The sequence below is a fragment of the Chiloscyllium plagiosum genome, chromosome 19 (assembly GCF_004010195.1).
Source record: "Chiloscyllium plagiosum isolate BGI_BamShark_2017 chromosome 19, ASM401019v2, whole genome shotgun sequence".
Classification (NCBI taxonomy): domain Eukaryota; kingdom Metazoa; phylum Chordata; class Chondrichthyes; order Orectolobiformes; family Hemiscylliidae; genus Chiloscyllium; species Chiloscyllium plagiosum.
In genome coordinates, this window is record NC_057728.1 from 9839695 (window position 1) to 9856976 (window position 17282).

Sequence of the window (17282 nt, forward strand, 5' to 3'; positions counted from 1 at the left end):
AGATAATGGGAGAATGTGCAAACTCCACACACAGACAGTCATCCAAAGCTGGAATCGAACCCAAGTCCCTGGTGCTGTGAGGCAGCAGTGCTAACCACCGTGCTATCCTTTGGATGATAAAAGGGTTGAATGTGGGTTATCTAATTTAAATTGTAGGCTAAAATCAAAACCAATTAATGCAAACAACACAAGAATGGGAGCCTTCTGAGGAATCTGAAATACCTCAATTAAACGCATATGACAATTAGAATACTTTAATGCCTTTCAGTATACAAAGTAGTCAGCTAGGTTTTGCCATATGCTCGTGACGGGGGACCAACTTGTTTGTGGGGCTGACTCTACTGTCAGAGTACTCAAAAGTCAAGTGAATTCATGCAACCTTATTCTCGTCACCACATCAATTCTAAACTACTGTCGAAGAATTCAACAAGCTAGAAACATCTCTGAAGGTTAACCTGAGACCCAGCTCCTTTAGTGGTTCTCAGAGGCAGCAATACCTTTTTACTTTTATCACCGGACTTCCATCAATGTGTAAAGATAAAGTTTTGAACTTGTCAGTCCTTCCATCTTGTAAGAAACTAATCACCCTTGAATCTACATTTTCAATCACATCTTGTATTTTGCAAACATTTGCATTTTTAAAAAATATGGAACTATTCCAACCCAGCTAGTGACAAAGGAATGTTCAAAATTGAGCTAGTGAGAAACTTCTGCCACTTGACTTTCTAAGGCTGGAAATAGTCCAGAGGACAAAACAAAAATAAGCCCTCATGAGACAGGTCAGTTTTCAAAGTGGTGATCTGAGAAGGCTTGAAAAATCAGGGTGAATGAGTCCACTTGCACCAGTAAGTTACCGATGATAAATTGCAGAAACTGGTATCCTTTATCTTAAAAAGAGAAACCTCACTCAATCCATTAACAATGTGATGAAAGATTAAATGGCATTCAACATGAATATACTGTTTACTGTCCTGATTGCTGGGACTAACGGATTTAAAGTAATGACTCAAGCCCTCAAAAGGAAAGTCTAACTGGGTGGCTTTTGATCAAATATTCTTTCAGTTCTGCCGCATGCAGTTTTCTATTGGCCGAAGTTGTATATAGCCAGGAGTAAGTGTTAAAATAAACTGCTGCATGGATGAAAAATAAGAAATGGATAACAAAAAACTAGACGCTATAGTGGGAGACAGCATGCAATAGATGCCTGAGATCTACATCACCTTCTGTCATATCTCACCCTGTGGAAGTCCTTTTGCATTAGGCAACAACCAATTGAATCAGAGTTTATATTTTTTAAAGTGATTGCTTAGCAAAATTGAATTTACATATCTCCCAAGAATATATGCAGGTTCAGAACTGAGACACAGTAACGTGGAGTAGTGGGACTGTAATCCAATAACCTGAAACCACCTAATCTTCAACTTCAGGAACTTTATGAGCTGTTCAACATCTCATATATTTTACATCTCAGAGGTATGCAGTGATGAGAGTAGTTTGTGTGTGTGTGGGATAAGTGTGATTCACAGCATTCAGTACTGGCTTTTGGCTCTTTCTATATAGCCTGGACATCCAGGCTAAACAGTCAACACAGTGAATGTCAATAGTAAACAAACTCTTATAATCGAACACAGAACAATTGAATAGTACAACACTGACTTAATATTATTTCATTCAAAAGGAAGCCACTCAAGGCTGCTTCCTTGAACTTTGGTTGAATGCTGTAGGTCTGCACAGCTGAGATCTCAGAACATAATGCCCAGTGACTACTTCAATTATTCATGATATGTAACATGAAATATAAACCAACAGGTTAAACATGCCCTTAAAAAGCAGACACAGGATGACTGGGTTGCACAGCAGGTAAGCATGTGCCTTCTGCACAGTTGGGAAAAATCTCTAGTGGCCAGGAGCCTTCGGAAAATGAATGTGGGCTGTATCAAAGTTTCCAGGAACAAATTAGCAACCTCATGGAGGTCACAGGATGCTGGCTTGGGAAATGGAAACATCATGCTGATGTATTGCACTTTTGTGGTTTGACATTCCAACATGACAGTGTGCTGGGTTTCACCAAGTATTAAATCTCATCTGCTGGTGAGTTGAAGGCTATTTTCCTGGGGGGATGTGGGAGGAAACAGTTAAATAAGTCCTCAAGTCAGAGCTTCAAAGTGATATACTTGCTGATGCAAGTTTGGAACTAGGTGAACTCCCAGATGGCACACTTGGTAATCTGACAGATAAATCAGACAGCTTTGAGGTGTCCCAGATTATTGTTGACATCCAGCCTGGTTCACAAATGGAACCTGGAAATGCAGATTTGTCATTGAGGATTTGGGATTCTTTCCAACCCTACAGGACAATTCCTTAACAGTTATGATGTTTCTGACTGAATGAGCAAGAGGGAACTTAACAATGCTCTGCATTAGTACACTACACAGCTTTGGATTTACAGAAAATAAATATCCCCTTGAAAATGGATAAGCACCAGCCAAGTGTTTGGCTTTTATATCTTGTCTCCCCTCTCTTTTACACACCACCTACCATCAAACTAATATTATGACTCTCACAAGACCACGTTACAGTCCAACAGGTTTATTTGAAAGTACTAGCTTTTGGGAGGTGCGTGTGCGTGCGTGCGTGTGCTTGTGCACTACAGGTGACCCCACTACACTGTACACACTCTTACATGCTCATGCAGACCCTCTCTCATACGCACACACGTACATATCCCACACTCTCACCTATGCATACACCCTCTGACAGGCTTATACTCCATCACACTCATGCACACACTCTACCAAGCATGCACACATGCAAACATACACTCTCACACGCACACACTCACACTGTCTCCCTCTTATACATGCACTCACATATATAAGTCTATGGGGTGAATTCGCATTTGCAAAATTGTAATTGCAGATACACTCCATTTTGATCAAAAAGCATACAAACTGCAGACAATCAATCCATGTAACATTTTATAAATTTATACTTTGGAAACAGAATTAGTCTGACTAAAGATTGGGATACAGACAGACTCTAACCTCACACCTTTAATGCATTGACTGAGCTGAGATGTCACTTTTGTTATAAAACCTGAAGTTATCTCGAGAATGTGACTTGAAAGAAGCTCTGAGATTTATATATTAATGAATTGAAATCTGCAACCCGTTCTAAAAGATGAAAGACTTAACAGCAGTTAAGGTTTGTTCAATATATCATTTCAGTTGCGTGACACTGTGGTCTTTTGCTATAAATTCTTTGTCGCATGATCCTGCTCCACAGATACCTGAAGGAGCAGCACTCCAAAGCTAGTGCTTCTAAATAAACCTGTTGGACTATAACCTGGCATTGTGTGATTTTTGACTTTGTCCACCCCAAACAAACACCGGCTCCTCCACATCATAATATTATGCCAATCACATAAAAACATATCAACCTCCATTTCACCGTCACTAACTATGATCCGGTACATAAAAATCATAAAATGTAGCAATGTTTCATCTGCTTTACCTTTCCTCCAAAAAATAAAAAAAATCTATGCACACTGATTACCGCTGAACATTGTGTACTTGCAGAAAGCCCACCTTAACCCTTCCCAATTTTGAGGAGAGCAAGCATTTCTGTTGTTTATTTTATAATTACATTTGAAATATACACAGGAGTGAAACACAACTCAAATCAAATTACAACAGAGCAATCACGTCAGACTTTGTTGATTCGTGAAAAGAGTTTTAAAGAAAAGGTGAAGAGGAAGGCAGCAATTGATGGACTATAACAAGTTCATTCATCAATCAAACAATGAAAGCAGTGGCTTATTTAAGGAACTCAGTCTGCACAATTAATAGGTTAGCTTTGATAGTGTAACAATTACACTCTTTCAGTGTTCTGTGAATAAAGTCTCCAGTTATCGAGAGTGAAGTAGGTATACTTAGACTTCTGTGAATGTCATTCAATTCCTGGCTATCCCTTAACCCATTACATCAGACAAGTAACATGAGAAAACAGGACCAGACCCCATTGAGTGAATTCAGCATTTTCTGAAGTTAGGAAAAACATTTGGTTTATTTGTCCAACTGAAGTAATGTGGTCTGTCATAAATTTGTGAACAATACACAGGCATTTGAGATTCATCATTCTTGGTGGAATATTTTCAATTGGCAACTGTATTATATTTTGAAGTCAGCATCCTTTTGTTACACATCACATAATACAGGAATTTTGTGTATCTTTCTGTGCCATTATTCTGTAAATAATGTGTATCAAACTTTACTGTCAGAGCTGTAAAGAAAAAACATGGTCTTGTTAATAAGCTTGAACTTAAGGGCACAGTGACAATTTAGAGGCCGTCATCATCTCTTTGTTCAAACACTTGATATGGTTTCCTCATTACTTTACCATCTGCCTACATATCTCAAGACTTATTAGCTGGCATTTTGCAAACATGGAAGGAATATGTAACTGCCTTATGCTCTCTGCTGCTGCAACCCTCCCCAAAGCAACATCCCACAGGTCTCATGTCAATTTTAAAGATGAAGACTCACCATATAGTGAGGCTGCCTTCACCTCTGTGTATGTTTGAAGTTGTCCCACCTAATCCTTCTCTCCTCAACATCAACTCCAACAGCCACAGCTGCTGCAGCTTTCTGGAGAAAAGCAGTGAAAATCTCAAAGTGCAGCAATCTTACATTTCAAAACACCAGTTAGCAACACATTGCAAAGATACCAGGAACTGAAGAGTCACTGCCATGTTGTGAATTTGGTTCAAAGTCAAAAACGTGTACAGAATTTAGTAGCCTAATTTTCAGGGAAGGAAATCTGCCATCCTCACCTGGTGTGGCCTACATGTGACTCCAGTAATGTAGAGGACTTTTAATTGCCTTCTGGGCAATTAGGCATGGGCAACGAATGCTGGCCTAGCCAGCGATGCCCACATCCTGTGAATGCACATGAATAAAATGTGATAATGATGAAGCTTCTAGAATAGAGTAAATGATAAATCAATTAAACTTGTAACATCTGCATCCACAACTAATTAGGAAAGACAAAGGAAATTTTACATAGGTTGGTAACCTGAAGGAATAAAACCAGAAAATGCTAAAAATACTCAGTGGGTCAGGCAGAATCTGATAGAGAGAGAAAAACCAACTTCATGATGACCTATCAATAGAACTGGCAAATACTAGAGATAGACAGCTTTTAACTAATAATGGAGTCAAGAAAAGAAAAAGGGGAGGACAGCAAAGAACAAAACAGAGATTTACATGGAACTTGGAGAGTAGCTCTGGTTACATGATAACTGGGATGGTCATTGCATAAGGCAACAGGAGGTGATAAAGGGGCAAGTATGAAAACAAAGATACATTCACAAGAAGTGTAAGTTATTCCACAGTGTGCAGCTCTAATTTCTGTAAGCTGTTCATATCTGGTATTTCTCAGCTGTGATGACAAGGTTCAAGTCGACTATTTTGTCTCCATACAAACGCTACCAGACCCCATTGAGCGTTACTGGCATTTTCGGAAGTTAGGAAATGATGCTCCACTCATCGAGAGGAGGTAATATGGTCCACCATAAATGTGTGACCAATACAGAGATATACAAGATTCAATATCATTGGTGGAATTTACACTTGGCAATTTTCCGTATTTTAAAGCCAGTTTCACGTTATTACACATCACGTAACACGGAAATTTGGTGGTGGTGAATCTTTCTATTTCACCGCAGTCAAAGTTTGATGTACATGCGCAATTTTAAAATGTGATTTAAAAGCATTTCCACAATTAAGAAAAATAACAAGCCTTAAGTGCATTCTGCTGCAGCTCATTAGCTACAGAAATAACTTGCTTCTTCTATTAAAATCTCTTAATTAATGAACTCACTTAACTATAGAAGCAGTTAAACAGAGAAAATAAGAAAGCAATAAAGCAGAATTGGCTTACAGTAACTGGTTTGGACATGCTACGATAGGAATGGCATGAGCCCTTCCACTGCACTGAGTGTGCCTGTTGTGGTTTGTCAAATACTCACATGCTGCTTGGGTTGGATCTTGTAGGTCGTCCTGGGTGGCTTTTCGAAGTGGTGATGCTGACCGGTGGCTTTCCTTGGGACGGGCTAATGGGGAAAGGGTGTAAGCAATGAGGCAGAGAGAAGTATTTGATAGCTTTACTGCATTTGCTGGCCCATAACTGACTTCTGCCAGAATCGTGGAGCCACTCATCAAAATTCAACATGCAAAGAATAAAATAAAAACCTTACTAGGAACATGACGGATCATGCCTGAAAACTGATGTGTTGCAACTTGGGTATGTTTCCATGGCTACAGTGATTGAATAAAGGGATTCAATAAGCATTCAATTTATAAATGTCTTTTAATGTGCAAAAGTGCTGCACCAGAACGCTTACAAAAGTTGAATGGAAAATGAACAGGTTCTCTTTCTGTGTTGAATGCACTTACTGTAAAATTTCTGTTCAGTTGTTCACTATATTACCACTGACGGTCGAGAGTCATTTTAAACTGTTAGTGAATCTTATGATTCAATCTAAGGAACACAAATAATCCAAAGTAAATCCTGACAGGACTTTCAAACTAATGTTGCATGCAAGCATACAAAATTCCAAAACAAAACAGATATTACAATAAATGTATTAACCAAGTACAATTAAATGCAAAGTTTTGATATTTAAAAAACTTAATTCTCAGTTTGGAAGCAGTAATGGACATATATACATCAATGCAAATGATTCTTCAGCTTAGTGCCTAAATGTAGCAAAAGGAATGATAGTAACATGGGCCAGCTAGACCCCATGTGTGACACCTAGGTCACTGATTTGAGTGGGGCATTCTGGGTGCTATAATTGGTCTTCAGTTGTGGGCACTGCACCTCAGGAAAGACATTTTGGCATTAGAAAAGTAGCAGCATGGATTTATCATAATTATACAGAAGCTAAAGGGCTAATCTGTAAGAATTTGTAGGCTTGCATTTTCTGGAGTATACATGGAATTATCTATGTGAGGTGTTCAGGAATTGAAGAATTAAAAAAAGAGATAGAGGAAAGGTATTTCCTTTCTGAATTTTTCTGGGGGTAAACCCCAGAACAGCAGGTCATAAATTTGACATTAGTCAGTCGTTTAGAGGTGAAATCAGATAGCACTTTTTCATTGAAAGTTTGAAGGAGTATTTCCTCTTTGAAAAAGCTGGTGTGCCTAGGAATTGAACATTTCAAAACTGCGATTGGTAGTTTTTCATTAGGCAAGTACGTTAAAGGATATGGAGCCAAGGTGATAAGTGATTTACAAGAATGGTCCCAGGAATGAACCAAAGTAAGTCAATAAAATTAAGAGACAGTTCAAATAAGATCTAATTAAATGGCATATTGGGCTTTAGGGACTGAATGGCTTACCTCTGATGATACAGAGCTGCAAGGATAAAGCACAAAGGGATAACAAGACAGTGATTCCCAATCATAGCTTTCCACTGATAAAAGTTTGAATACGCATGCGTAGAGATTGTAGGCCTTGATTGTAGGCACTTTATAGTCAATTATGGTACCAATAGCCCTTCTTTCCTGAAGAAGGGCTTATGCCCGAAACGTCGATTCTCCTGTTCCTTGGATGCTGCGTGACCTGCTGCGCTTTTCCAGCAACACATTTTCAGCACCAATAGCATAACACCCTGTTCCAGATACTAGCACTCTCCTGCTCTTCACTGTTCCCACACTGGCTCAAATTAAGAAAGGACTAGCAACTAAGGTAAAGGGAAATCCCCAAATCTTCTGTTGGCATCTAAAAAATAGTTAAAGGAGTAGAGTCGATTAGAGACCAATATTTAGTGGAGTTCCTCAGTGGTCCACACTGGAACCCTTGCCTTTCCTGATACGTATTACGTTAATAATCTTGATGTCAGTGTGCAGGGGACAATTTCAAAAATTGTAGATGACGTGAACCTTGAATAGAATTAGAAACTGTGTGGAAGATAACGTGGAAGTCCAAAAGGACTCTGACAGGTTGGAGTGGAGTGGAGATGGTAGTACGTAGAGACTATGAAATGGCACACATGGTAGGAACAATACTGAAAGACAAAACAAAATAGGAGGTACAATTCTAAAGGGGGTACATGTTTAGGAGGACCTGGGTGTACATATACAGGTGGAGAGATATTAATAAAGCATACAGTGTTCTTGACTTTATGAATAGGGGTGCAGAGTATAAGAGCAAGTGGTGATCTTAGAATCCCTATAGTGTAGAAGCAGGCCATTTGGCCCATCGAGTCCACAGCGGCCCTCCGAAGAGCAGCCCACCCAATCTTGCCCCCTACCTTATCCCTGTAACCCTGCATTTCCTATAGCTAACCCATCTAGCCTGCATACCCATGGACACTATTGACAATTTAGCATGGCTAAACTATGTAGCACATACACCTCTGGACTGTGGGAGTATGCGGGAGCACCTGGAAGAAACACACATAGACCGTGGGGAGAATGTGCAAACTCTACACAGACAGTCGACCAAGGCTGGAATTGAGCCTGGGTCCCTGGCGCTGTGAGGCAGAGTGCTAACCACTGAGCTACCATGCTGCCATGATGTTGAACTTGTATGAGAGACTTGTTAAACATCAACTGAAGTATTCTGTACAGTTGTGGCACCACATTATAGGAAGATGTGAATGCACTGGAGAGAATGCTGAAGCAATTCACAAGAAAGGTACCAGGAATAAGTACTTTTAATTATGAGGATAGATTGAAGAAGTTGGCATTGCTCTCCTGAGAGAGATGGCGGCTGAAGAGAGATTTGATAGACATTTTCAAAATCAGCATTAGGCTGGATAGAGAGAAGCTGTTTCCACTCAAAAAAGAAACAAGAACCAGAGGGCATAGTTTTAAAGTGATGTCCAAAAGCAGCAAGGGTAATGTGAGAAAAACTTTTTCTGACGAGTAGTTAGAGCAAGGAGTGTACTGTATGGAAGTGTGGTGGAGGCGGGTTCAACTGAGGCATTTAAGAGGGCAATGGGTGATTACTTGAATAGAAATATTGTGCAAGAGTGTGGTGGGAATGGAGAAGATTGGCACTAGGTAATGATTTTCATTTGAAGAGCCAGTGCAGGCACAGCGAGCCAAATGGCCCCCTCTGTGCTATAATGATTCGGTGGCAGTGATGGTGCATGGGTAATGGTTCGCAACCAGGTAAATGTTAAAGCTGCTTTAAGCTCCACTGGAGAGGAGGCAGGAGAACCTGATGGAGACATGCCATCTCTGGCTCCTGTTAGTCTTAATAATAGTTAGGCAATGTAAATAGTGAGTTTTGAGAAGATTTGAAGCTCAGGTTGAGGTTCTGGATATAGGTTTGTTCACTGAGCTGGAAGGTTCATTTTCAGATGTTTCATCACCATACTAGGTAACATTTTCAGTGAGCTTCCGGACGAAGTACTGCAGATGTTTCCTGCTTTCTATTCATATGTTTGGGTTTCCTTGGGTTGGTTCCCACCTCCTGAGAAAAAGACAGGAAATGACATTGCCATAGGAAATGACATCACCACAGGAAATGACATCACCAACCCAAGGAAACTCAAACATTTAAATAGAAAGCAGGAAACATCAGCAGTGCTTCATCTGGAGGCTCATTGAAGATGTTACCTAGTATGGTGACGAAACATCTGAAAATGAACCTTCCAGCTCAGCAAGCAAACTTACACCCACAATGTAAATAATATCTATTGCTATCAGGCAAAAAAACTTTGTGTAAGAAAGATTCCTCTGCTTATTCAGATTTACGAGTGATTTATCCTCTACTACTATTGATTAGATAAGCACGGACTCATTACAGAAAGGAAGACTGGCAACGTCACTATGTCAACTACAAGCCACCAATGTTTGATAATGACAACACAAGACAATTGGAACTTTCAATCCAGGCCAAAGCAGAAATTGGATGATACAACAATGCATGAATCTGTTCACAATCACTTCCAGAAGCATTTTCAGACCAGCAAATATTGACAATTTTATATCTATACCATCCATAGTATTACATGAAAATCACAAAGTGAAATCAGACTCAAACTCATCCATGATATTTATTCTTCACACAACCAAAGGTGTGCAACCCATCAGCCTCCCATATCTGTTCATGTCAATAACATCACCATAGTCTCAACTGTACAATAATTTCATTTTAAAGCTCTTCAATATTTAATGGTCATACCTTTACCATTATACCTCCTCCTCTGTTGTCTTTATACAAACCAGTTCAAACATCAAACCAGTTTAGCTGTGAAGATTAAAACATTGCCCTTGCAGTCCTTTATGAAGTAAGCACTCTCTCTGATCTTTTCTATATAAATATTTAGGGGAGTGTTTTAATAAAACATTTTTTGCACAGACAAAAGTCATTTATATACAATAAGAGGCACCCCAGTGTATTTGTTCTTTTGCATCTGAGCCATCCCCATCAATAATGCACGACCTGAAGTTCCACTTTACAAGTGTAATTGGCCTCCTTCATTTTAATCTTGTTTTCATCAACTGCCAAAATCTATTTACATTTAAATGATCATTGGAGTAAACATCAAGTCTTGCTACATATTCAGTGACTCTTCTTTTGAAAAGCACTCATTAAAAGTCAAAAAAAGTCAGTGGTTAGGAACAAGACCTCAACAACTTCTACTGCTCAGCAATAACGTACAACAAAATTAGGTATTGTTAATGTTGTCTCTATTCCGTTCTGACAAACTCTCCCACTCTAAACTTCAAAAAGAGCATAATCTGTCATATGATGGCAAATGTGTTTGCTTCTCACACAAATCATTATTAGAGTCAGAGTGAAATAAATCGTTCAACGTGAACCTTTTTGTCAAACTATGAACAGTATACACTACAAACTAGTGAATATGACAAGTTTACTTGCACTTCATTGCTCTGACCACATGGAAATCCAAAGCAACACATCCCATTCCTTCATCCATGGTATCCAGAGAGCACCTCCTATCATCTAATATGGTCTGAAGAAATGCCGGAACAAATCAAATGAGGGAACAAGTGATGGATATGTTAACTAAGGGTTAATTGGGTGTGAACTAATTGTTGAAATATATTCTAATCCATATGTTTTCACCTTTCTCTGAATCTATCCTCCTCCAGCCCAACAGTCTTTCAAGCTCTGACCTCTTGTATAGCTTGTAAAGCTCTAAACTCAAGAATTCCCTTCCAAAACCCATTTTGGCATCTCGTCTCACTTCTTGTTTAAGATACTGCCTATATGATCGAGCATCTTGTCACCTGCACTAACATCTCATTCTTTGATTGTGTCAACTCTTATCTAGTTACTATCCTTGCAGCTCTTTGGGACATTATGTCACATTAAACACCCAATAAAAATGCAAGTTCTGGTGCACACTGAAGCATACATGGTCACAGTGTAAGCATTTCACAGGGATGGGTCCCTCTGGGACACCCTATTCCATTTTACAAGCACCAACACCATCCACCCTCCCTACAGTACCTTCTCACATAACTGCAGGATGTGCAACACCTGCCCCTTCACTTCCTCCCTGCTCAACATTCAAAAGCCTAAACAGTCTTTTCAGGTGAAGCAGCATTTCATCTGTACCTCCTCCAATCTTGTGTATTGTATCCACTGGACACAATGCAACCTACTCTACATTGGAGAAACCAAACACCGACAGTGACTGCTTTGGGGAAATCCTCCGTCTGTGCACAAGCATGACTCTGACTTTCCCCCAGCTGGTCATTTTAACACAACGTCCTGCTCGCATGCCCACTTGTCTGTCCTTGGCATGCGGCAATAATCCAGTGAATCACGGTGTAAAATGGAGGAATAACATCTCACCTTCAGATTAGGCGCTTTACAGCCTTCCAGAATTGAGTTCTTCATCTTCACATTGTGAACCAACTCCCCATTTCTTCCCTTTTGTTTAGCTTATTCTTTTCTATTATCATGTCCTCTCTCCCCTCCCCCCACCCCAGTGGGACTGTCTGTCCTTGCAAATTTGAGAGGAAGCACACCATCGTTCTGCCATTCCCACATTCTGATCACTTAATCTGAACTATCAACAGCTTTTCTCCACCAGCACCCTACAGCCACTACAACCTCCCCAAATTATAGAATAAATACTGTCCCCTCCACAGTTCAGTTCTGAAGAGTCATCTAGGCGTGAAAAGTTACCTTTCTGTCTCTCCGTGGATGTTTGACCTGCTGTGATCTCCAGCATTTGCTGTTTTCAGTACTGTTTAAGTATATTTGGGTAAAAGTAAATGATTATAAATTCAATATATAATAGAATCGATGCAAGCTTTTGGTGTCTAATCAGCATCTCAATAGAATTAAGTTTCAATTCATGAAATAAAACAAACTGGTGAATAAAAGGTATGCTTTTGAAGCTTTTCATTTTGTGCTAATCAAGACTGATGCAAGAAAACTCAAATGGGCCAACAATTTATACTTCATGAGAAAAGGGAACTGATGGGCAAGTTGACTCTGATTGGTCAAGTGTTGCATGCAGAATGGGCCATGAAGCTGCAGCCCTCACTAACAACACCTCTCACTTGCATTTGGCAGAAGGTACAGATGTTCACATTCAAGACCCTAAACTGTACAGAAACAACTTCAACACCACTCAACAACCAAATCATAACAGCATTGCGCTTTATCTTGACTGAAACAAAACTACTGGAAACAATGATTCAAATTCAGATTTACAATTAGTTTTACCATGGCGTGAGAATGGAAAATTGCTTTTAACAGTTTAAAAAAAACAGGAATTACAAAAAGGTCCAGAGGTCAAATAAAGTCAGAGAGCATAAAGATAAATTAATTAACATCCATTTTTTTTTTAAAGTAAATAATTTAAAATGTTGATGCAGTCTTCAAAACAACAAGTTGGATACCTAATTTGCCTCAGTTTTTATTGAAGATGGTAATGGAAAAATGAGTTTAAAAAGGTAACTAGAATTGGGGTAGACTGGGAGAAAATAAAATGAAAGGCTATTAAAACTAGAATCAGTCAAAATCCCAGGTTCAGCTCATAACAAACTCATGACTGGGTAGGGTACAGCACAGGCAAAATTACTTTTGAAGACAGGATAGTATCAGAGGGCTTATGCACATGTAATGTAGTTCCTCTATACAAAAATGGAGAAGCAACATCAAGTGTAAATTATTAGTATAATGGCTTAACATCAGGAATGATATGGAAATCCATATTAGCAGTGAAAAAATATGGAGGAACAGAAAGTATCATACAATACTATGCATAAGGCAAAATCATTCTTAATCAAATGGAATTTTTAAAAAAGGTGATACAAAGAATAAATAGGATAATGCAGTAAATAGTATGTATCTGTTTTTCAAAACTTTTGACATTTTTAATTAAGTAAATGGAATAACATTGGTTACAAGGCACAGAAACAGGTCATTTTCTGCAACTCATCCATGCTGATTCTTCCCTTCAGTCTCCCCCATCTTTCCTCACCCGTATCTATCCTATCATAGCCTTTTCCCTCCTTTATTTGTTTAGTTTCTCCTAAACGGCACCTATACTATTCACATCAAGTACACCATTTGGCAGCATCTTCACATTCTTTTGAGTAAAGAAGTCTTCTATTGGACTTCCCATCGACTATCTTGGATTGACAACCCCTAGTTATATTCTTTCCTACATTAGATTAGATTAGATTACTTACAGTGTGGAAACAGGCCCTTCGATCCAACAAGTCCACACCGACCTGCCGAAGCACAACCCACCCAGACTTATTCCCCTACATCTACCCCTTCACCAAACACTACGGGCCATTTAGCATGACCAATTCACCTAACCTGCACATTTTTGGACTGTGGGAGGAAACCGGACCATCCAGAGAGAACCCATGCAGACACAGGAGAATGTACAAACTCCACACAGTCGCCTGAGGCGGGAATTGAACCCGGGTCTCTGGCGCTGTGAGGCAGCAGTGCTAACCACTGTGCCACCATTGGGAAACGTTTTCTCGGTTTTACATTGTTTTAAGTGGCTAAGGCAAATAAGTTAGATGTTTTCAAAAAGAGACAAGAATATCACAGGAAACTCCATATAGCTAGCGCCCAAAATCCAGCAACTTTCGTACAGAAACTGTGCCTGGTTTTGGCTTTTCCCAAGTTTTGTAATCCACTCCTTCGCATAGCGGTCTCGGCAGCACATTCTGCACTGATCTTGAATGTCATAAAAATAACTAGGTCACAGGGAATGCTTGAATGCTGCAACTCCTCCTAACCACTTTGGACAAGGAACTTGTACATAAAAGCTAGATTAGGCAGGTTTTAAAAAAACCTTAGTGAAGTGGCTCTTAAAGGAAAGAGTGCATTTGCCTAAACAGTAAAAATGGGGACAGAGACAGGTGGCTGATTTCTGAAAACGTTCAGAAATGTTGCAACTGGGGTATTCCCGGCCAGTGAAACAGTCATCTGTGTGTCTGGGGAACAGGGAAGGCCAGGAAGGAGGCAGATCTGAAAGCAATGAAGTGGACTCAGGTCCTGTGTGTACACTGGTCCAACTGAATCTGTTCGCTGCAATCAGCTCAAACATTCCTACACATTCACTGTTCCAGGATCAATGCTGGAGAGAAAAGGTCTGCTTTTTGGAAAGATAGATTTGAGGCTGTAGAAAAGTATGCCCAAAAGAGATGGGGAGGAAAATGGAATTGATGGAAAAACAACAAAGTCTAGCTGGACTGAAAGGCCTATTTCTGAGCTGCATATTCTATTCTACTATACTTATTTAGACAGGAATACTTTTCAAAAAAAGTGAGGAAATTGCTCTTATACAAGTAATACTTTCAAGGGATTGAAATATACATGGGTTTTTGGGAAGTGATGAACCGCTGACCAGAGCAGTCTTGGCAGTTGATGAATGCTGCCTGGCTTGCTGTGTTCTTCCAGGCTCCTGCCCCCCCAAGTCCTGAAGAAGGGTTACCCCCGAAATATTGACTTTTCCATCCCCTGATGCAGCCCTGGCTTGCTGTGTTCTTCCAGCCTCCTGCAACCTCCTGCAATATGAAAAATGAAGAATTTTGGGGCCAAAAGTCTGAATTCACTTGAAAATAGCCAGTATTCTATGTAGTTTCCACTGTGCTATTCATGGCCTCATAACGATCTAAAGTGTTTCAAAGCCAATAAAGTACATTTGAACTGTAATTGGGTGAAAACATGCAAGTTAATTTGTACACAGCAATCAGCTGTGAGATAATGACTAGATAAGCTACCCTACTCTTAAAATAGTAATTGTGGTTAAGGAATAAATCAAATAGCAATTTCACATTGCTGATCATAATAGATGGAATTCCCTCCACATTTAAGCGCATTGTCGCAAAAGTCAGATAATAATTCCTAATGTTAGATGTGAATCTATGATAGATACCACTTCCTGAAGAGTCCTGAATGACTGAAGAATTACGGCAGCAACCTATTTAGGTTACCAGTCAAGCTTATAATTTGGCTCATTTATGCACACAGAGCTACTTACATGTATATATGCAGTGACCTGTTCTTCTTGAGAAAAAAGAAAAATTCATAGACATTGAGCTGTTTTTGAACTAAATAAATGCAAATAATGTAACAGTTCTCTATGGCAACATTTCAACCAAATGGAGTTGATTTGCTCAAACAATCATTCCCCAATCTTTTTCTCATGTAAAGGGTGGTAAAGCTGTATAATAGATTGTCACCACTTGGATTTGACTTACAGGTAAAAAAAATTCAGTGAAGGTCAGAAGGTTATTTGGAACAGTGATCTAAAGAAACAATTTTAATTGCACGCCTGCTTGGAAATTAAATGCAGGAGAAAGTGAGGTCTGCAGATGCTGGAGATCAGAGCTGGAAATGTGTTGCTGGAAAAGCGCAGCAGGTCAGGCAGCATCCAGGGAACAGGAGAATCGACGTTTCCTGAAGAAGAACTTATGCCCGAAACGTCAATTAAATGCAGGATACCTGTACTGTCAATTGACGAAGTGCTGACAAAAAGGGACTCTTGTGATCATAGAACACACCAAGTGCTAGTGGTAGGTTTCAGTTCACAAGAATAGTTTGACCCAGTAGAAGGTCAGCTTGATTTTGGGAAGCCTCCAAGTGGAGAAAATTTGTGTAGAACTGAAAAAAATAGCAGTCTTCAGACCATCAAATTGGAAACAGTTAAGTAAGGATTTTCAAGAGTTTAGATAGGAAAGACACTTTGAGATTGAGTATCTGGAAAAGGACTCTGCCGAGAAACAGGCTGAAACTTGGTTTTGCTTATGTCAACCATGTTATAGTTTATAAATATTTTATTTCTTTGCGCAATAAACTGGCGTTATGTAGTTCCAAGAACATTGGCAGATCAGTGAGTAACCACCGTAAATGAATAAATGCAAAAGTTAAGGAATAGTTAACCAAGCTAGGTTTCATCCTGAGATTTGGCTTGGTCGGTATTGCCATTGGCTGGGATCAGAACAAATACAAGTTGTTTCTCAATTTGAAATTTGGCACTCTTGTGTCTCTTCTAATGTGTGCAAGACAATAGCTACTACAGAATGGATTTCAGCAATTCAAGTAAGACATTCAACATTTTCTGAAAGGCAATTAGGAATGACCAATAAATGTTGGACTTGCACATAGAATGGAAGAATTAAAAAAAATTCCAGCAATACTCAAGTTTCATTTTACCATATGAATAAAGAATAATTATTGACCAAGGCATGTGCTAGAACTCTTTGGAACAATGTCATATAATATTTTACATCCACCCGAGAGAGCATCTTAAAATGTCATCTGAAAGATAGGAGTATTACCATGTTGGAGGTGCTATGTATTTTCTCAATGTTTGAGCTGATAAAATTATATTTGACCGCTTTTTATGCTATAAACTTTCATTAAATATCTTTTCCAGTTCCATCCATCTGGTAATTATGATTACTGCAAAACTAAAGAAAAATTTTAAGTTTTTAAATTATTGCGCATGAACTGCCCATTACTGTACATTTCAATTAGAGATTTATTCTGGATCAGTGGTGCTGGAAGAACACAGCAATTCAGGCAGCATCCGAGGACAGGCAAAATCGACGTTTCGGGCAAAAGCCCTTCATCAGGAATAAAGGCAGAGAGCCTGAAGCATGGAGAGATAAGCTAGGAGCCTTCCACATCCATCAAAGCTTTACCTGCACATCCACTAATATCATCTATTGTATCCGTTGCTCCCGATGCGGTCTCCTCTACATTGGGGAGACTGGACGCCTCCTAGCAGAGCGCTTTAGGGAACATCTC

General features: G+C 39.4%; 1 protein-coding gene across 12 annotated transcripts in view; it reads right to left on the reverse strand.

The window, feature by feature from the left end:
* yaf2 (YY1 associated factor 2) overlaps positions 1 to 17282 on the reverse strand; it is a 183137-nt gene that overhangs the window by 83688 nt on the left and 82167 nt on the right. For 5 of the 12 annotated variants that reach the window (XM_043709057.1, XM_043709062.1, XM_043709065.1 and 2 more), the window contains one exon: positions 6029 to 6112. The exons of 3 other annotated variants lie outside the window; for them this stretch is intronic. In XM_043709057.1, coding sequence (XP_043564992.1) covers positions 6029 to 6112 — 84 coding nt within the window. Of the gene's footprint in view, positions 1 to 4544; positions 4647 to 6028; positions 6113 to 17282 lie in introns of all 12 variants that reach the window. 4 more of the 12 variants (XM_043709055.1, XM_043709053.1, XM_043709054.1 and 1 more) reach the window with 1 other exon arrangement.